Raw genomic sequence first — 22,006 nt, forward strand, 5'->3', positions numbered from 1 at the left:
GAGGTCCCCTGCACAGGGCATATTGTCAAAGGGCTCCTTCTTCCACCCCCTTTATGGCCCCTTTACACTGGGTTCTGGTGTAAATGAGAATCATGCCCCAGGTCTCCAGACTCTTGATTTAATCACTGTGCACCCTTCCTCTCTGTATGCATTGAAAAGAAATGAAGGTCCTGCTTTCACACAGTTGCCCTGAATAAACAGAGAAGGATGGAGAAAAGCATAGAACATATGATAATGTGTGGGGAAAACTGTTTCTAATCTAAACAGCACATTTTGCATCAGGCAACATTGTTTGCAGCTGCCCCGTATATTAAATCAGTAGAGATAATCTTGTTGCTTAAATATCAGCTTAACTATTGCTTTTGAGAATTTACAGTGATGAGATATAGCTGCTAAGCAGCTTCATGGAACAGTAAGGCGAAGTTTTGATGGGTGATTGTTATTTTCCATAGCAGTTTTGTTTCAGGTTTGCTATGTTAGCTATAAATGGCATGGGTGAGTCGACTGACCCAGAAATTCCTGAATTCTAATCCCAGACATGATTAGTTCTGGGACAGTTTCCCCATCTCTACAATGGGATAACTATATTTGATGAGCCCCCGTGGAGGTGGTGAGTATTGGCTAGTCAATGTTGGCGCAGTGCTTAGAAAATAAATGGCTGCTCTATTGTTAGGAACCCTGGTTAAGTAGAAAGAAAAGGAGTACTTGTGGCACCTTAGAGACTACCCAATTTATTTGAGCATAAGCTTTTGTGAGCTACAGCTCACTTCATCGGATGCATACTGTGGAAACTGCAGAAGACATTATATACACAGAGACCATGAAACAATACCTCCTCCCACCCCACTCTCCTGCTGGTAATAGCTTATCTAAAGTGATCACTCTCCTTACAATGTGTATGATAATCAAGTTGGGCCATTTCCAGCACAAATCCAGGTTTTCTCACCCTCCGCCCTCCCCCACACAAACTCGCTCTCCTACTGCTAATAGCCCATCCAAAGTGACCACTCTCTTTACAATGTGTATGATAATCAAGGTGGGCCATTTCCAGCACAAATCCAGGTTTTCTCACCCCCCCCTTTTTTCCAAAAACCACATACACAAACTCACTCGCCTGCTGGTAATAGCTGGAAATGGCCCACCTTGATTTAGATAAGCTATTACCAGCAGGAGAGTGGGGTGGGAGGAGGTATTGTTTCATGGTCTCTGTGTATATAATGTCTTCTGCAGTTTCCACAGTATGCATCCGATGAAGTGAGCTGTAGCTCACGAAAGCTCATGCTCAGATAAATTGGTTAGTCTCTAAGGTGCCACAAGTCCTCCTTTTCTTTTTGCGAATACAGACTAACACGGCTGTTACTCTGAAACCTGGTTAAGTAGGGTTCTCATATTGGTGTTGTATGTATGTGTAATTTTATTATGCTTTTATTTACTAACAATACTGAGTGTTTTACCTTTGAAAAACAATGGAGAAATATTAATGTATACATTTAAACTCCCAGCACCCTTGGTAGGTAGCATATTATCTCTGCCCTGTTGTCTTATGCTGTATTGCAGATAGAGAAACTCAGAGACAGAGGTGAAGGGACTTAACCAAGGGCACACAATGACTCACCGGCAGAGCCAGAACGACCCACCTTCCTACCTGTGCCGCCATTTCCCAGCTTTCTGAGGCCAGACCAATCAAAAGTGCCACCTCGTGCCGCTCTTGGAATGTTCACAAGCCGAGAGACCTGATTGGTGCAAAGCACAGTATGCTGTTCTACAGGGTTCCTGGGTCCAGTTCCCAGGCCTGGTCTGTCACGCCCCAAGCCAGCATGGACTCTGGGCTCGTCTAACCTACGGGGGCTATAGCAGCCTACCTACAGCGTCAGAGCTATGTCTCTATAACCCTGTAGTGTAGCTGCAAGCTGCAGCTACGGAAGGGGCTTTTCATCACAGTAGGAACTCTGCCTCCCCGAGCGGCAGTAGCTAAGGTGATGGAAGCATTCTTCCGTAGACCTAGCCACGTCTACACCAGCGGTTAGGTCAACATAGTTACAGCACTCCGGGGGGTGGGTTTTACAGACTCCTGAGCGCCACAGCTGTGTATTCAGTGTATGCCAGACCTGAGATTGCTCTTCTCTGTCATATACATATCCTGAGTTCATTTCCCAGCCTTGCTCTCCTATCCTGCTCATCTCCTGCGTGGTGGGAGTGCTCTGCCTTGCCAGGCAGGTGTAAGCAAAACAACTGTCCTGGATTGTAAAGGCTGTCACTTTATATGACCCCATGCTCTGTCTGTATAGGAGACACTAGGTCCTGTATTTCAGCGATAATCACCCAAAAGATCATACGCTGTGATACAAGTGTGTGTAAGGTGACCAGATAGCAAGTGTGAAAAATCGGGATGGGGGTGGGGGATAATAGATTCCCATATAAGACAAAACCCCAAATATTTGGGGACTGTCCCTATAAAATAGGGATATCTGGTCACCCTCGGTGTGTGCTCTTCCCCTCTAGCCATTTTGTGACCCAAATTAAAAATTGTGGGAAGCTGCCGTCCCTTAAAAGCAAGCTTGGCCCTATTGCCTTTCATTTCCTTGAAGCGGAAGAAGCCACCCTAGCCAGTAGCACTAGGTTCAGGGCTTGTTGTCTTGTAGCTTTGACTCCCCTGGGCCGGGTGTGTCTGCAGGCCCTGTGGACGCACTATCACGTATGGTACCGAACGGCTTCTAACAAGGCTAAACTTTCTGTCCCTTCCTCTTGCAAGGGGAAAAGATTAGCCCAACAAAGCTTCACTTATTTAAGAGTACAGCTCTTGTGGCCAAAAGGAAGGTGGAGAGGGGGAGTGGAGGAAGCTGTTTCAGGCTTCATACTTTTAGTATTAAAGAGGGGGTAATAATAAAATCCGAGCACAAAGGTTTTTTTCCAAGATTTGATTTCCCCAAGTGGAATGCAGCTGAGTCCCAGACTCCACCAGCAGCCCCGTGACCACCAGGCGCACAGGAATCTGCTAATGTTCTCTGGAATTTGGACACTTTTTGGTTCACCCAGTTTGGGCTGTTCTCCAGCTTGTCACTCAAGTGCAGGGCACACCCCGTCAGGAGGCTATTTAAAGAAGAGCCCGTGTGCAGCATTCTCCAAACAGAGCAGAAAGCCAGCGAGCTGTCAGTCTGAAACCCCACCCCTCTCACTCAGGATGTGTGACAGCTTTGGGATAATAACCTGGTCTCTGTTCCTTCTCCTCCTTGCGCCTGGCTGGGTATGTACCGTACTGCAGTTGTTTTATTTACTGGAGGAGCTTTGCAGCTTCTTTTTTTGATGCGGGCAGAATGCTTTCAGCAAGCCTAACTGTTACAGCTGTCACCTGCCTCTGACAGCGCCTAGGAGGAGTTAGCTGTTAACTTGGCATCCCAAAGCACTGCGTCGATAAATAACACTCAGAACGGCATGCTGCAGACATACAGTGACCTGTGTAGTGCCCTCTGCCCAAGGATCTCAAAGCACTTCATAAACGTGTGGATGAAGTTCCCCTGTGCTCTCCTGCGATCCCCAATTTACAGGAGGGAAACCCAACGCACAGAGAGGTCAAGCAACTTAACCGCAGCATTACCTGCCTAATGTGTGGCACTTCTAGGAGGAAAACCCTGATATCTCAGCCATGTGCCCCCTTTCCTGCTAAGAAAAACAGCTGCTATTGAAATGCAGCTGTTTGCTTCTGGAAACCATGAGCTTGAAATCTAAAGGAGAAATTGGATTGGAAGCTCTGTGTGGGGGCAGGGACTGTGTCTCGCCGTGTTTTGCGCAGTATCTATGGGGGTCTGATTCTGATGGGGCCTTTGGATGTGACCACAATCCAAATGACAGCAACAGGGGCATTATTAATGATATGATGATTTGTTGTTATAGGGCCCAAACTGTACTAATCACCTTGCAGACCAGTAAGGAGACGAGGTCCATGCCACCAGCTGCTATGGATCTAAATAGATTTTTGTGGCTTATCGCACTGATGTATGCAAAATGCTTTAGGTAGACTAACTCTGTGTATTGATTCTTGCTGGTAGCACCAAAAATGTGCCCCATGATTTCCAAACAGAAAGAATGCTGATCTCTGTACGGAGATGCTTATAATATAATGTTATCAGGGGCTGGGCAGTTTCTGTGCTGAGGGGAAATTAGCAAACTCTTTGGGGCAGGGACTGTCTTTTTCTTCTGTGGTTGTACAGCGCCTTGTGCAATGACCCAGGTTCCTGGGTGTTACAGCAACACACATAATATATAATAATAATAACTAATAAAAAACATAGTTTCTGAAACACTTTACAGTCAAACTTTGGTCACAAATTTGATTTATCCAAATGAGATCATGTTCTCAAGCATCTGCTGAGTGCTTTGAAAATGGGACTTTGGACTCCTTTTCTCTTCTTAGGTCTAGGAGGGGAGCAAGGATCTGATTAGAACAGAAGAACAGGAGCTCCTAGGTCTGCTCCTAGGTCTTGAGGAGGAGTGTTGTCTAGTGGTTAGAGTGGAGTGCTCAGATTCAGGATTCTTTGGCTCTGTTCTCAGCTCTGCCACTGACTTTTGTGACCTTGGGCATGTCACTGCCTCTCTCTGCCTCAGTTTCCCTATCTATGAAAAGGGGATAGCGATTCTTACTTAGCACACAAGGGTGTTGCTTATCAGTGCCTTGAAATCCTGTAATGGAGGGTAAAGCAGTGTTATCCAAACTAATCCAGTGTTAGGACTATTGGAATGATCACACTTTGCCCCCTTTATCCTTGTCATTGTCCGACCATACAAAGAGCATTAACCATACCTGTCTTGCACCTTTCATCCCAGGCACTCAGGGTCCTTTGTAAACATTTAATTGAGCCTTACAGTACCCTTTCCCACCTCTTTGAATGGGATCATGAGCCAAAAAGCAGGGTTCTTTAAAATAAAGAACGCTTTGTCATTGCCTGCGTTTGCCCTTTCCCTGGTGTTAGAGCCGCTTGGTTCACTGATCGGTCCCAAGATTTCCCTGCTGTCCATGCTGCAGAGCCAGCAGCTGCGGAGATGTGAGTTGGTTTCTCCCACCCCACCCCAGATTCTTCACCAGTGCTAAGAGTTTTGTGAAGCAGAAAGAACATTACTCGACTCTCTTCTTCCAGGTACCTAGGTTCAGCCTGCAGTGCTGGCAGTTAGGAAAATCTTGTTTTGACTTGTAAGCTGAGGAGATGGGACCTGGGAGCCAGTGATGGGGAATATATATGCAGCTTGGAGATGTGATTCTGCTAGTCAGCTTTTTGCCCACAACTGCAGCTCAGTCAGCGCTCAGGGCTCCTGGGAGTGGCAGCTTTGCAAATGATGTTTGTGGTGCATGCAAGAGCTGCCAGCAAAACCAGCGCAGGGGAGTCATCTTTTTTGGCTTCTTTTTCTTTTTCAATTCCAGTAGCTCTGATCCATAATATTGGCTCAATTCTGTTTCCACTGAAGTCTGTAGACGTTTGCCACTGACTTCAACAGAAGCAGGATCAGGCCTTTAAAGGGAAGTGGGGCCCCTTCCATTGAAAACTCCAACAGCATGGAACTTTAGGGCCAGCGACTTTTGAGGGCGGGAGGAAGATGAAATGTACATTGCCTGATCCTGGGTTCCTTTTCCACCCACCTCTGCAGCACAACCTGCTAGAAAGGGACTTTGTATTATGCACAGGTCTGTTGCAAAGCCCCTGCTCAGTTCTTTGGGGAAGTTTGGATCTGGAGCTGAACTTCAGACCCTGGGTTCATCTTCTTTGTATCGAGGCAAATTCTAGCAGAAAGAATATGGGCAGGAATGAGGAATTGTCTTCAGGCATGTTGCAGAATAATTCATGCTCGTCGTCTTTTAAGATTTCATGAAAGTGGAATAACTAATGGAAGGTGCTCGCGAGGCGACTCCAGGTAGCCACTTCAACCCTGCCCAGTCTGTACTAGCTGTTCCCTACCTTACATGGTCCTTCTCTCTGCTCACTGGTGATAGTGGATGAGCCAGAAAAGACTCCAGCTGACTTGCTGCTCTGTTGACTCTGTAAAGCTAGCAGGCAGGGCTGGCCTTACCATGAGGCGAACTGAGGCAGCTGCCTCAGGTGCCAGACTGTGGGTGGGTGGGTGGGGGGGAGCCACTAGGACCCAGAGTTTCAAAGTTTTGGCCCAAGTGAGGGGGCATGGGGGCATCATTTGAGCTCCCCACCTCAGATGCGAAAATGTTTTGGGCTGGCCCTGCTAGCAGGAGTTAAAAGACGCAAAACCAGAGCAGATTGGAGTCTGAATACACAGTGGGGCCAGGTGTACTGTGAACCAAAGTGAGGTGACATGAGTGGTGTGAAGTCACACAGCAGTTCTGTGGCAGAGCTAGGAAGAGAACTTAGCTTATCTGGGTCTGTGCTGCTGTAGCCACCAGACCATCCTTTCTCTGCAACCCGAGAATGGAAAGTTAACCTGCCTATAAACAAAAAGTAAAACAGAGCAGTTCAGTTTCTCTGTGTGAAGTTGGGAAAGGAGGCAATCAGCACTGACAGTGACAAGGTCAGGGAATGATTCAAATTCCGTTGGGTTTCATCTCAGATTGTCGTCATTGGGAATTTAAAAAAATCAGACAGACATTTTGAGAGTGTTTTTTTACATAGGCTGCTGCCACCACAGTGTTGGAGAATGCCGGCTGCTGCCAACTTTTTCAGTGCATGGACCACATCTTAATATAGATATTGTGGCAGATGCACATCACCCCCATTCATGATCCTCCCCTGTACCCACCTCTCCACCTAGTCTTGATCGAATATCTTGCCCCTTTGGCAACTACAGCAACTGAAAAATAGAGGAAAGCACTGAAATACCATCAGCTTCTTGTAATGCAGCTTCACAGCTGGAAACAGGGAGGATCCTGCCAGCTCTTGACCACGATTTGAGAATGGGTGTGTTACAGGCAGTAAGGTGATGTTAGAGGCTTTATTACAAGAAGATTTTGCACTAGGAGTTTTCAAAGAGAATTAGATTAATTCCTCTTGAATGGGGTAAGACTTGGTGAGGTCTTGTGGGTTACGATTCAGACAAATCCCTGTGCTATACTATACTGTGCTGATTGTTGCAAGAGTATAAAGCAGCTGGCATCTCCTAGCCCCATATGAGCTTCAGTTAGGACAGTGTTTGGGAACAACAGCCAAAGCAGCTGGAAAAGTTTTACTACTGTTATTGGTCACAAAACAAACCATGCAAGGAAGCTGCTTTACTAACAAGGGCTGGGTATGATACAAGAGCAGATGTGTATGAACTTGGTTGCTTTGTTACTTTACATTGCTATCTCAAAACATGTAAAAAGAAAAGGAGGACTTGTGGCACCTTGGAGACTAACCAATTTATTTGAGCATGAGCTTTCATGAGCTACAGCTCACTTCATCGGCTGCTACTCTGAAACCTGTCAAAACATGTAGTAAGCTTAGACTGACGCATGCAAATAAGACACAAAAATCATTTTCTCACTGCAATTGCAGCCACCTCTGGGGTGGAACATAGCAGATGGCTAGCGATGCACAGAGGCATGACACAGCAAGTAGACATGGGAAGTGAAGAACTACTCCATATCCCTGTTGAAACTACATAGTGGGAATGTTGGTAGGCAAAATGTAGTTACCCAAGTGGGATTAACACAGATTTTTTTTTTAATTAAAAGGGAGATCTTTAATGACTGCAAATTTAGCACCTTTAATGACCTTAGTTTCACATCTCATCCAAACCATGCTGTGTACAGCAGCTGGGGGGCTGGTTCAGCACTGGCTCTGGGGGAAGGTACCATCTACTGTACCACCACCGTCATTTGCAGCATCCTGGGTTTTCCGAGTGCATTCCCATCCTTCAGACCCAGCCCAACCTTGTTCACCATGTGAAATCAAACAGCAGAAATACTGAAGTGTGGGGTTTTGAAGGGAGGGAAGGGCAACCTGAAGTCCTTTGAGCAGGGATGGCATTACTTTTGTAAGGTCCCAAGGAAGGAGGTTACATTAAAGTCCCCAGAAAGGTGGGACTCACCTCTCAGGGCCTACTTGGAGAGTAATGTGGCCTTTTGAATATAGCACTGCACTGGGATTTGGAAAACCTGGGTTCTATTCTTGGCTGCGCTGCTGGGTGACTTTGGGCCAATCCATTCCCCACTCTGTGCCTCAGTTTCCCAATCTGTAAGATGGGAATAATGATGGTGACCTCCTCTGTGGAGTCCTCTGAGGTGTACTGATGACAGAGCCAGGTGTATTGTTGTTGACACAGTCAAAGGGAAGGGGACCGATTCCACAGAGTGGGGAACTCCAAGCATTTGCTCGCCCTGTTAGTGTTTAAAGCTGACCCTGCCTCCCAGGGGGATTCCTCTTTCCTGGACTCCACTTGATTTTAGGGTAAGAGGATTGCTCAACTGGAGCTGCATGGAAGGTCCTTCATGGCACCCAGACTGGGGAGGGGGAGAGAAAGGTGGGTTTGTCCTGCTGGAGCTGGGGCAGCAGATTGATTCACTTTTAATCTCTCCACTTTGCTGATTTGTGAGAAGAAGGGTCTTATTTTCATGGCTTGTCTGTCCTCTAGGCAGAGTCACAGCCGTGCTCGTACCCATGCCAGTGCCCCTCTGAGCCGCTGCAGTGCCCTGTTGGCACCAGCCACGTGTGGGATGCCTGCGGATGCTGTAAGGTGTGTGCCCAGCAGCTGGGTGAGCTGTGTTCCCTTCAGGCACCCTGCGATCACCACAAGGGACTCTACTGCGACTTCTCCAAAATCCACAGAGACGTCGGGATCTGCTTAGGTGAGCAGCTGTGTATCCCTCCAGCGTGAAGCTGTCCTGTCCCGAGGCCCCACAGACCATGGGAGAGCCAGAGGGACATCAGAACCTCCCTTAGGGGACACACAATGGCAGACCAGACAAGTGCATGGCCAGGAGGAACCATCTGATCGTATTCTCTGACCTCCTATGTCACAGACCAGACACTAGTTAGACCAAAACATTTCAGTCCTCAGGCAACTAATCCATTGTGAGCCACGGGCAGAGAACAGGAGAGGCCAGGATGCCCCCAATGCTTGAGGCTATTTTGGACCATTATTGTAAAGTATTGTTACTTTTGTAATCAGAGCAGAATTCTCTACCCTATCACATTAATGGTAGCATTTTAAATCCATTGTACACATGTGTTCATAGATTCCAAGGCCGGAAGGGACCATTGTGTCATCCAGTATAACCTGCATAGCACAGGCCAGAGACCTGCCCCCCCCGCCCAGTAATTCCTAGAGCAGAGCTTTTGGAAAAACATCCCATCTCGATTTTAAAGATTGTCAGTGACAGAGAGTCCACCAGGACCCTGGGTAAATTTGTTCCCATGGTTAATTACTCTCACCGTTATAAATTTACACCTTATTTACACCTTATTTCCAGGCCTTCCTGTGTTCAAAACATTAATAGAAATAGCTAAGAATATCATTTGCAAAAGAGTGTGTATGCACCAACTGGCCTCTACACATCCTGATAACTGCAAATGCAAACCTGTTTTCACCAGACCCCTCCTGGAGCGTCTCTCAGCAAAGGCTATTACATCCCTGCCCAATATCAGCGTTTTAGCCAGAGCCATTGTGCTAGTAGGACTGTATAAAAAACAAAAAATCAAGACTTTTTTTTTCATAGTGGAGGAAGTATATTGTCTCCCTCCCACTTTTCTTTGTTTTCCTCCCCAAAAACCAGTGGCATCATTTTTGGCTCAAACTTTCCAAAAAATTTGCCATTGGACAGACACCAGGGCTGGAAATATTCTGCCTGAGGGGTATAAGGTGAGTGAGGGAATATTTTTTATTGGGCCAAGGTCTGTTGGTGAGAGAGGCAAACTTTCAAGCTTATACAGAGCTCTTCTTCAGGATTGGGAAACCTTTCATTTCCCACTTTAAACACACTTTGAGTCAACTCGAAAGCTTGTCTCTCTCACCAACAGAAGATGGTCCAATAAAAGATATTACCTTACCCACAGGCGCCAATTTTCCAAAGCCTCTGCCCCAGGCCCCGCCCCCACTCCACCCCTTCCCCCAAGGCCCCACCCCTACCCTGCCTCTTCCCGCCCAGTTCCGCCCCTTCTCCCAAGTGCGCTGTGTCCTCACTCCTCCCCATTCTCTCCCAGCCTCCTGCACACCGCAAAACAACTGTTTGCAGCAGGTGGGAGGCGTGGGGAGGGAGCGGGAGGCACTGATCCATGGGCCTGCTGTCGGGCGGGAAGCACTGGGAGTGGGGTGAGGGGGAGCTGCCAGGGGCTGTCAGTGGGTGCTCAGCACCCACTATTTTTCCCCCGTGGCTGCTATGACCTCACCCACCTTGTCTCTCTAATATCCTGGGACTATCACAGCTACAACAGACTGCCTGAGAGGTAAAAGTTTTGGAAACTTTTAAACAACTGAAAATGGGGTTGTAATAGAAACGCTCACACAACCTTAACTCTAGCTACCATTAGTGCTCCAGCCGCAGTATTTCAGAATTAGTTGGAGTCAATAGAGTTGCAGGTTACTTGTTGCAGCTGCTGTTTTTATTGTGTGCTAATTTTTCACTTGCTTGCAAGGATTCAGATGGCAAGTTTCACTTGCAAAAGCCAGTTGTCCTCTTCTTTGATCAGTCTTATTTTCTTTGATCTGTTTAATTTTCTTTCCTCCCCACTTGTTAAATCTCTGGTTGGGCCTTTAGAGGTGAGTGCATATGTTTCTCAGTTTTAATTCACATGAGTTGATATATCTAACTATTGGTGATAGAAAGATACCACTACCTGTCTCTGGAGTTTGTAGTGTTCTCATAACAACTGGCCTGGTCACACCACGTACATAAGCAGAGAAGGAGCAGAACCTGACCCAATGGCTGGAAGTCAAAACTAGACAAATTCAGATTGGAAATAAATTGTAAATGTTTAACAGTGAGGGTTATTAACCCCTAGAACAAATTACCAAGAGATGTGGTGGAGTCTCTGTCACTTGAAGTCTTTAATTCAAAATGGGATGTCTTTCTAAAAGCGGTGCTCTCGCTCAGCCATAAGATATGGGCTGATGCAGATATCACAGGGTGGACTTCTATGGCCTGTGTTATGCAGGCCAGACAAGATGATCACAATGGTTCCTTCTGACCTTAAAATGGGAAATTAAAATGAGCTGGCAAAAATCTATTGACTTCAGTGGGGCCAGGATTTCAGCCTAGAATCTGTGAGCATCTGTTAGAAAAATGTGCACCCTAGTGGCTTTGACCATTCCTGTCAGAACCATCACATTGATATCTCAGCACATTAGCAGCTGGAGACAGTGAAGGAACTTGAGGAAGGGGTGAGAGATGGAGTGGTGGAGGTGGAAGATGACTTTAGCTACTGGGGACCGTAACTCCTCACTTAACATCCTCCTGCTTAACGTTTTTTTCAAAGTTATGTCGCTGCTCCATTAAGGGACATGCTCAGTTAAAGTTGTGCAATGCTCCCTTATGATGTCGTTTGGCTGCCTGCTCTGTCCACGGCTTGTACGATTCTGTGGAAGAGCAGCGACTTTACGAGGGAGCACTGCACAAGTTCCTCTTCTCCGCCTCTTCCCCCTCCCTCCCCAGCGCTTAGGACTTTCTGGGAGTGGGGGGAGGAGTGGGGACATGGCGTGCTCTGGAGATGAGGTGGAGTGGGGGTGGGAAGAGGTGGGCCTGGAGTGGAGCAGGGACGGGAAGTGGCGGGCCTGGAGCATCCCCCGGCAAAGTCGGTGCCTGTTTTTCTGGGGGGAAGCTGCCATTGCTGCTGCGAAGGTGCTTCCTAGCGTCCTTGCCTGCAGCAGGCTGTGCCTGTGTGGGGTAAGCCAGGGGCGCTTCCCAACCACAGTACAGTACAGTACTGTACAGTAAATAATGCCTTTTGTCTGCCCCCCCAAAATTTCCTTGGAACCTAACCCCCCACATTTACATTAAAACTTATGGGAAAATTGGATTAGTTTAACATCGTTTCACTTAAAGTTGCATTTTTCAGGAACATAACTACAATGTTAAGTGAGGAGTTACTGTATTGGATAGAGAGAAGAGGGGAGAGTTTGAGAGGCTGGAGAAGAGGCATAGCGAGCAGATCGAGGGACGTGATCGTTCCCCTCTATTCGACATTGGTGAGGCCTCATCTGGAGTACTGTGGCCAGTTTTGGGCCCCACACTACAAGAAGGATGTGGATAAATTGGAGAGAGTCCAGCGAAGGGCAACAAAAATGATTAGGGGACTGGAACACATGAGTTATGAGGAGAGGCTGAGGGAACTGGGATTGTTTAGCCTGCAGAAGAGAAGAATGAGGGGGGATTTGATAGCTGCTTTCAACTACCTGAAAGGGGGTTCCAAAGAGGATGGCTCTAGACTGTTCTCAATGGTAGCAGATGACAGAACGAGGAGTAATGGTCTCAAGTTGCAGTGGGGGAGGTTTAGATTGGATATTAGGAAAAACTTTTTCACTAAGAGGGTGGTGAAACACTGGAATGCGTTACCTAGGGAGGTGGTAGAATCTCCTTCCTTAGAGGTTTTTAAGGTCAGGCTTGACAAAGCCCTGGCTGGGATGATTTAACTGGGAATTGTTCCTGCTTTGAGCAGGGGGTTGGACTAGATGACCTTCTGGGGTCCCTTCCAACCCTGATATTCTATGATTCTATGATTCTAAGAGAAGTTTACAGGAATCCAGATGAGGGAGAACTACAGTTTTGGCAGTGGGAACAGGGGAAGGAAAGAGGAGATTCTAAGAATATTAGAAGGAGAACCATCACCATTTGGTACCAGCCTGGGCATGAGGGGAAAAGGAAAGGGGAAAGTCAAAGAGGATAAGGATTATTAACCGTGTGCACAACACTTTGTGCATAAATCACAACTAGAGGGAATTCCTTCCCCAACGAGCTTAAAGCTGAAAATACAGATACATAGACGGGAGTCCCCGGGAAATCCAGAGGTGGGAACATTTCATGGTCAGGAGGCTTATTTGTGTAGTGTATGGATCTTTAAGTTTGTGGCGATTGCACATCGGTATGTCCATCTCCGAACACCGGCTTCCAGGTTCCAAGACTTCTGTACTCTGCCACAGAATATTACAGGCTTTAAATGTGCAATCGCCACGCACAGTTTGTGCCTACATCTCATATAAAGGGAGGAAAGCCCTGGTCCACAGGCAAGGATGACCACAGGTTCACTAGACCCAGCAAGTGGCAGGGATCCATGTGTCTGACCGCACCTCAACCAGAACTATGTGCTCCACAGCAGAGAAAGGAATTCAAGAAGGAGGAGACACTCTCATCTGAGTCGGAAGTACCCCCCTTACGTGAACGAGCCCATCAGGAACACATGACAAGACAGACTGGGATTCATACATCTTCTCAGAATGCTGCGTACTGCAGGGCTTGAATGCTCTGTGCTGGGTTAGTGTTAAAATCAGCCGTACAAACATGAGGCTGGAAATTGACACCCAGGGCTGCAGTGTGTGTAACTTCTGGAAAGATGGACCCCCGGGAAACATTGCACGAAGATATACTGCTCTAGTGCTGGCACTTGGTAGCCAAGGCAAGAAGGGTTTCAGGATGCCTTTCGATTAATGCTGCAAAGACAGGCTGCTTGTTTAGTGCTACTGTGCGTTCTCACCGAGGGAATTGGTCCCCTTACCTGGTTCAGTGGTAAAGCTGTATTGTATCATTGTGCAGCACATATGAGGGAGGCTGGGCTTGTGGCTAAGACAGTGGTTTGTGCCTTTTTTTGCAGATTTATGATTTATAAGGATGATTTTTTCTTTAAATTAGGGGCTGGGTCTACTTGTTCTCCTTAGCTTAGAAATATCTGGAACATTAAGTCTGATGTTCCTTGGCTTTGCTGGAGAACTTCTTGGAAGTCTCTGCCATGGACTGGAAGATTTCTCAGCCCTCCGTTGAAGGGTTGGTATGGTCAATCTTTTAAAAAGAGCACATTTCTCCCAAGTGTCTTCCAAACCTTTGAGTTGAATAGACATCAACAAATAGAAAACTAGCAGCTTTAAATAGTTAGGAGGGAAAGTGAGATTTTGATTGGATTGGGTTTCACTTGCATGGTATCTGATGTCACAATCCTGCCAAGTCTCCAGTCACACTGGTTCTTTTAGGAAAATCAGGGACCGCTTGTGTGGACTGGTCCAGGCTGAGGTTGATGGTGGGATGGAAATTGTTGAAATCCTGGTGGAATTCCTCAAGGGCTTCGTTTCCATGGGTCCAGATGATGAAGATGTCATCAATATAGTGCAGGTAGAGTAGGGGCATTAGGGGGCGAGAGCTGAGGAAGCGTTGTTCTAAGTCAGCCATAAAAATGTTGGCATACTGTGGGGCCATGTGACCCATAGCAGTGCCGCTGATTTGAAGGTATACATTGTCCCCAAATGTGAAATAGTTATGGGTGAGGACAAAGTCACAAAGTTCAGCCACCAGGTTTGCCGTGACATTATCAGGGATACTGTTCCTGACGGCTTGTAGTCCATCTTTGTGTGGAATGTTGGTGTAGAGGGCTTCTACATCCATAGTGGCCAGGATGGTGTTTTCAGGAAGATCACCGATGGATTGTAGTTTCCTCAGGAAGTCAGTGGTGTCTCGAAGATAGCTGGTAGCATAGGGCCTGAGGAGGGAGTCTACATAGCCAGACAATCCTGCTGTCAGGGTGCCAATGCCTGAGATGATGGGGCACCCAGGATTTCCAGGTTTATGGATCTTGGGTAGCAGATAGAATACCCCAGGTCAGTGTTCCAGGGGTGTGTCTGTGTGGATTTGTTCTTGTGCTTTTTCAGGGAGTTTCTTGAGCAAATGGTATAGTTTCTTTTGGTAACCCTCAGTGGGATCAGAGGATGATGGCCTGCAGAATGTGGAGTTAGAGAGCTGCCTAGCAGCCTCTTGTTCATATTCCAACTTATTCATGATGACGACAGCACCTCCTTTGTCAGCATTTTTTATTATGATGTCAGAGTTGTTTCTGAGGCTGTGGATGGCATTGTGTTCTGCACAGCTGAGGTTATGGGGCAAGTGATGCTGCTTTTCCACCATTTCAGCCCGTGCACGTCGACGGAAGCATTCTATGTAGAAGTCAAGTCAATTTCCGTCCTACCATCAACCTCAGCCTCGACCAATCCACACAAGCGGTTCATTTCCTGGACACTACTGTGCTAATAAGTGATGGTCACATAAACGCTACCCTATGTCAGAAACCTACTGACCGCTATACTTACCTACATGCCTCCAGCTTCCATCCAGGACATACCACACGATCCATTGTCTATAGCCAAGCTCTAAGTTACAACCGCATTTGTTTCAATCCCTCAGACAGAGACAAACACCTACAAGATCTCTATCAAACATTCTTACAACTACAATACCCACCTGCTGAAGTGAAGAAACAGATTGACAGAGCCAGAAGAGTACCCAGAAGTCACCTACTACAGGATAGGCCCACCAAAGAAAATAACAGAAAGCCAGTAGCCATCACCTTCAGCCCCCAACTAAAACCTCTCTAGTGCATCATCAAAGATTTACAACCTATCCTGAAAAATGATCCCTCACTCTCACAGATCTTGGGAGACAGACCAGTCATCGCTTACAGACAGCCCCCGAACCTGAAGCAAATACACATCAGCAACCACACACCACACAACAAAAACACTAACCCAGGAACCTATCCTTGCAACAAAGCCCGATGCCAACTCTGTCCACATATTTATTCAGATGACACCATCATAGGACCGAATCACATTAGCCACGCCATCAGGGGCTCGTTCACCTGCACATTTACCAATGTGATATATGCCATCATGTGCCAGCAATGCCCCTCTGCCATGTACATTGGCCAAACTGGACAGTCTCTATGCAAAAGAATCAATGGACACAAATCTGACATCAGGAATCATAACATTCAAAAACCGATAGGAGAACACTTCAACCTCTGTGGCCTCTCAGTAAAAGATTTAAGGGTGGCAATTTTGCAACAGAAAAGCTTCAAAAACAGACTCCAAGGAGAAACTGCTGAGCTTGAATTAATATGCAAACCAGATACCATTAACTTGGGTTTGAATAGAGACTGGGAGTGGCTGGGTCATTACACATATTGAATCTATTACCCCACTTTAAGTATCCTCACACCTTCTTATCAACTGTCTAAATGGGCCATCTTGATTATCACTACAAAAGTTTTTTTTCTTCTGCTGATAATAGCTCATCTTAACGAATTAGCCTCTCACAGTTTGTATGGTAACTTCCAACTTATCTGTATGTGTGTGTGTGTGTATATATATATATATGTCTTACTATATGTTCCATTCTATGCATCTGATGAAGTGAGCTGTAACTCACGAAAGCTTACGCTCAAATAAATTTGTTAATCTCTAAGGTGACACAAGTCCTCCTTTTCTTTTTACAAGTACTCCTGTTCTTTTTGTGGATACAGACTAACATGGCTGCTACTCTGAAACCAGGTTAGCTGTGTCCTTTTCCCAGATCCATCTCTGAAAGAACCAGGTTAGTGAGGATCAGCCAGAGCTGCCCTCGCAGCAAAGAGTTTGATACGATCACTGTGAGCTGGATTGTGAACCACTTGCTCACACTGCCAAGCAGTTATTTGTTTGCATTATGGTAGCACCTAGCAGCCCCAGTCATGGAGCAGGACCCCAGAGTGCTAGGCCCTGTATACCCCAGGGGGTGTAACTCACAGGAATAGTCTTGTCAATGGGGTTCACAACCTGGCCCAAAGCGATGGAGCAAAACCAAGGTACTGGATCCAAACTACCCAGAACCTCGGGGTGTTTGAGATCTGGCCTTGAGCCCATCCCTACTCAAATACTGCCGTGCTACATGAGAGGACCCGCTCTCTGCCACAGAGAGCTCCAGGCAATAGCTCTTCCTCCGGGGATTTATAAGGCCTCAGACTAGCTCTGCACACAGGAGCTGTCAGCCAGCTTCTTCACTGCTTCTCACGATTCCTGGAGCCTCCAGTTGATCCTTGCCTGGGCACTCACCCAGTCCTGTAGATCTCCATGCTGTGGTCGGTCCTGCAGGGTGCTACTGCCCCCTGCTGTAACCTAAAACGACAGTCAGCACCTCGCACATCCAAAGCATTTACTGGACTGTAGCAACAGAGGATTGGACCAGACCTCAAGGTCCCCTAGTCCATCCCCCACACCAGCCTTTTTACCAGGATTTTACCAGCCTGTCTCAGACGTGGGGCTGTGAGCAGAGCTGCACCGGAAGTGACCCCTGTGCATTACTGGCTTGCTCGATGGGTTTGTGAACAGAGAGGTCACACCCCACCCTCCTCATTTTTGGATGGGGGCTCAGTTCGCTGCAGGTGAAACTGCCCTTGTCCAGCCATGCCAATTCAATTAGAAGGGCTTGCTTACCCTGAGGGGAGGGGCGCAGCCTGGTCCCTGGTGAACTCAGGCTCCCCTTGGACAGGCACTCAAGGAAAAGACTCTAAACTGGTGGCTTGGGACCCCAGATGCCTGTGGGAAGATCAAGTTACACCCCCAGGAGTCATAGATCTCAGGCCGGGGAAGCTGATGTTCACATGCTTTGATTTTTGGTTACCATGCAGTCCCCTAGAGGAAGAGGCCTGGCCCTCAGCACCTGGATCATTTCTGCTGAATCATTCCATCAACTCTCCCCCCTTGCACCCCATCATCTCTCCCTACAGCCCACGAGGGGGCGACCTGTGACCTGCTGGGAAAGATCTATCACAACGGTGAGAGCTTCCAGCCCACCTGCAAGCTGCAATGCATCTGCATGGACGGCGCCATCGGCTGCATCCCCCTGTGCTCCGACAACCTGCGGCTCCCCTCTCCGGACTGCCCGAACCCCCGCTGGGTCAAACTTCCAACCCAGTGCTGTGAGGAGTGGATCTGTCAAGGGGGCAGCCAGGAAACAGCCCTGGCAGGTGAGCAGAGCGACAAGGTGGGGGTGGGAATATCTTTTACTGGACCAGCTTCTGTTGGTGAGGGCGACCAGCCTTTTGAGCCACACAGAGCTCTTCCTCAGGAAGTCTGGGAAAGGAACTCCCAGCCTCACAGGAGTTTTCAAGGGACCATTCAAGGCAGGGTGCCTCTGCAGTCATAGGACAGCAAGGGGGGTTAAGTGGGTTACAGCTGGTTGTACTAAGCCAGGTGTGGCCAAACTTACCGACCCTCTGAGTTGCATATCTTCAGACGTTCGAGAGCCGGGGCGCGCTTGCCCGGGGCTTCAGCCCTGCAGGAGGTGCCTGTTGGGAGGGGGGTCTCAGGGCTTCAGCCCTGTGGGAGGTGCATGCCAGGGCTTGATGCTGAAACCCTGCTCCTGCTGAGGTCCCAAGCCCCGGCAGGTGTGCCTGGTGGGGCTGAAGCCCCAAGACCCCCCTCCCCGCTAGGCAGAAGCCAGAAGCAACACATTGGTGAGAGGGTTATGTGGGGTCATGTGCCTGACAGGTGTTTGTCTAATCTGCTCTTAAAAATCTCCAGTGACAGAGATTCCACAACCTCCCTAGGCAATTAATTCCAGTGCTTAATTTATTCAGTGTCTAACCTGACAGTTAGGAAGTTACCTCCCTTGCTGCAATTTTAGCCCATTGCTTCTGGTCCTATCCTCAGAGGTTAAGAAGAACAATTTTTCTCCCTCCTCCTTGTAACAACCATTTATGTACTTGAAAACTGTGACCATGTCCCCTCTCAGTCCTCTGTGCTCCAAACTAAACAAACGCAATATTTTCAAAGTTATGAATTTAAGGCCCCAGGCTCGTCTTTTGAAGGCATTGTGCAGGTTTCCTTTGCAGACGAGGACTGAGGGGTCAGTTACGGAGTGATCGCTTTGTGAGAAGTGTTCGCCCACCGGTCTTAGGGTGTTTTTATTTTTTATTCTTTTCCTGTGTGAGTTTATTAGAGGATTGGGCCAAAAGAAATCTGATGAGGTTCAACAAGGACAAGTGCAGAGTCCTGCACTTAAGACGGAAGAATCCCATGCACTGCTACAGACTAGGGACCAAATGGCTCGGCAGCAGTTCTGCAGAAAAGGACCTAGGGGTTACAGTGGACGAGAAGCTGGATATGAGTCAACAGTGTGCCCTTGTTGCCAAGAAGGTCAATGGCATTTTGGGATGTATATGTAGGGGCATTGCCAGCAGATCGAGGGACGTGATCGTTCCCCTCTATTCAACACTGGTGAGGCCTCATCTGGAGTACTGTGTCCAGTTTTGGGCCCCACACTACAAGAAGGATGTGGAAAAATTGGAAAGCATCCAGCGGAGGGCAACAAAAATGATTAGGGGACTGGAACACATGACTTATGAGGAGAGGCTGAGGGAACTGGGTTGTTTAGTCTGCGGAAGAGAAGAATGAGGGGGGATTTGATAGCTGCTTTCAACTACCTGAAAGGGGGTTCCAAAGAGGATGGCTCTAGACTGTTCTCAGTGGTAGCAGATGACAGAACGAGGAGTAATGGTCTCAAGTTGCAGTGGGGGAGATTTAGGTTGGATATTGGGAAAAACTTTTTCACTAGGAGGGTGGTGAAGCACTGGAATGTGTTACCTAGGGAGGTGGTGGAATCTCCTTCCTTAGAAGTTTTTAAGGTCAGGCTTGACAAAGCCCTGGCTGGGATGATTTAGTTGGGGATTGGTCCTGCTTTGAGCAGGGGGTTGGACTAGATGACCTCCTGAGGTCCCTTCCAACCCTGATATTCTATGATTCTATGACTTGAGAGCTCAGTGATTGTCTGGTTTCACCCACATAGTTGTTATTGGGGCATTTAGTGCACTGGATGAGGTACCCCACATGTTGTGATAGGCATGTGTGGGAGCCATGGATCTCGCAAGGTGTGTTGTGGGGTGTGTTGATCATGGTAGCAGTGGAGATACATCTGCAGGTTTTGCATCTGTTGTTTTGACAAGGTCTGGTGCCGCTTTGAGTTGGTGGGTCCTGGTCTGTTGGGAGCTCGGTGAGGTTGGGGGTTGTTTTGAGGGTCAGAAGAGAGGGTTCCGGAAAGATTTCTTTCAGGATGGAGTCCCCACAGAGTATGGATAGTAATTGTTTGATGATACCCTGTACGGGTTCCATTGTGGGGTGGTCGGTGACAATTAAGGGTGTGCAGTTGGAGGTTTTAGTGATTGGCAGGTGAGTGACAGACAGATGAGGGTACAGCCGATTGCACTGTGAGGGAAGAGCTATTAGCTAGAAAATAGACGGGGGCCCAAAGCCCTGAAGTTAGCGCCAAACTTGCCCATAGTTTGGGATATTCAGATCGGGGGCTTTCTCTAGAAACCAGTGATTAGCCAGTAGAACGGTGAGTCCCCTCCCCTCGGTCAGGACTGTGGAGTGGCGATGAGTGGCAAAGGGATGGGTGACCAGTTCTGCACCATGTGAGTTCCTGTAGTAACAGAGGGGAAAGAAGCTACTGTATCAGCAGGGCCTGGGGAGGAAGATTGAGGGGGCAGAACTGAACTAGCCACATTGGATCTGGCCAGTCCACTTTGAGTAACAATTAATCTTCTCTGGCCGGAGCTAAGGACTGTTGGCAAGGTCTTGTGGAAGAGGCAGGTGTTGCTGCTGACTCTGCTGCTCCTGTTTTGTGGCTACAGGGCATCCGAATGGTGCCTTTTATGACCACCAGAAAGGGGGGAAATGTTCAGACATCATCCAGTTACCAAATCAGATCTAGGTTTACACTGACTGGAGCTGACAGAAGCAGGGAAAGGAGACCAGACCCTGCTGACCCTCCTAGTGAAAGGGCAAACAGCTCTAGCAGGGCCTCATTTACTGCACCTCCTGTCCCATCGCTGGAGAGCAAGGCAGCGCCAGCTTGTGAGCTGCCCAGCAGAGCAAGGCCGCAGATGTTCACTTGCTTTGCATCTGGCCATGTGCCTTGTGCCATGTCCCTGAATGCTCTCTTGTGTCCCTCTTGACCTGGGTCAGTTTACATGGAGAACCCAGCGCCCAGGCCTGAGCCGAACGACCTCCAGGAGAACTGCCTAGTCCAGACCACCGAATGGAGTGCCTGCTCCAAGAGCTGTGGGATGGGCATCTCCACCCGCGTCACCAACGACAACCCCCAGTGCCGCCTGGAGAAGGAGAGCCGGCTCTGCATGGTCCGGCCCTGTGACTTCCCCAGGGAGAAGATCATCAAGGTACTGCCTGCTGGTGGAAGCTGGGAGCAGGGGCCACCAGCGTCTGAGAGACTAGACGGGGCAGGAGCAGGGCTGGAGTGGGTAGGACAAAGCAGGATGAGGCTGACTACACAGCAGTCAATTCCCTGCCATCGCAGAGGCCTTGGGCATGGGTAGCACTGCAGTTCTGTGTGCCTGGGACACCCATCAGTTTGATCCAGGTCAGACTAGATGGCCTAATTGTCCCTTCTGACCTTAACAATCTATGAAACTACGAGTACATGCTCAGGAGGCCACCAGCTCATTCCCCAAGTTGCTGGGCATGGCACACCCATCCTGGCTAACATTCAAAAGCCCAGTTCAGCCCTGGCATAGGCAGGTGCCACTTCTTTTGATCCAGAGGGCCTGGGCCGGGGGTGCTCACTCTGCAGGTTCATCAACCACATTACTAGACGTAGCCTCACCCCTCCAGCCCTGAAAGCCTAGGTGATGTTTGGAACATCACTTCCCCCGAATACTGCATCTCATATAGGGCCCAATCCCGAAAGGTGCTGAGCATCATCCACTTCCATTGATATCAGTGGGAACTTGAGCGCTGGCTCCTGGCAGGAGCAGGTCATGTAGCTAGAGCTGGTCAAACAGTTTATACCTATCTATCTATATCTAGATCTATATCCAGTGAAAACTGGTGTTTGGGTTCAATCAAAGCAATTCACCAAAATGTTCTGAGCTCTTTGAAAATCCCCATTTTTCCTCCAATTTTTTTAAATGTTGGAAAAATGTTAAAAAATTTCCCCCCCTCATTTTGGTGGGAAAAATCCCACTTTTCGTCCCCACCGCTACGTTTCATTGCTTTATTTTTCCCCAGTAGAGCCGGCGACACTGAAACAAAAAAATGTTTCCACAAACAG

General features: G+C 48.0%; 1 protein-coding gene across 2 annotated transcripts in view; it reads left to right on the plus strand.

Moving 5' to 3' along the window:
• LOC311533273 (CCN family member 2-like) overlaps window positions 1-22,006 on the plus strand; it is a gene marked incomplete at its 5' end in the record, with an annotated part of 83,771 nt that overhangs the window by 59,458 nt on the left and 2,307 nt on the right. Inside the window, 4 exons of one of the 2 annotated variants that reach the window (XM_084652558.1) lie at window positions 2,936-3,244; window positions 8,566-8,779; window positions 17,667-17,906; window positions 20,905-21,116. In XM_084652558.1, coding sequence (XP_084508684.1) covers window positions 2,936-3,244; window positions 8,566-8,779; window positions 17,667-17,906; window positions 20,905-21,116 — 975 coding nt within the window. Of the gene's footprint in view, window positions 1-2,935; window positions 3,245-8,565; window positions 8,780-17,666; window positions 17,907-20,904; window positions 21,117-22,006 lie in introns of those variants that run through there. The other variant, XM_084652559.1, reaches the window with a different exon arrangement.

Source organism: Lepidochelys olivacea (assembly GCF_965140295.1).
Source record: "Lepidochelys olivacea isolate rLepOli2 genome assembly, chromosome: 19".
NCBI lineage: Eukaryota > Metazoa > Chordata > Testudines > Cheloniidae > Lepidochelys > Lepidochelys olivacea.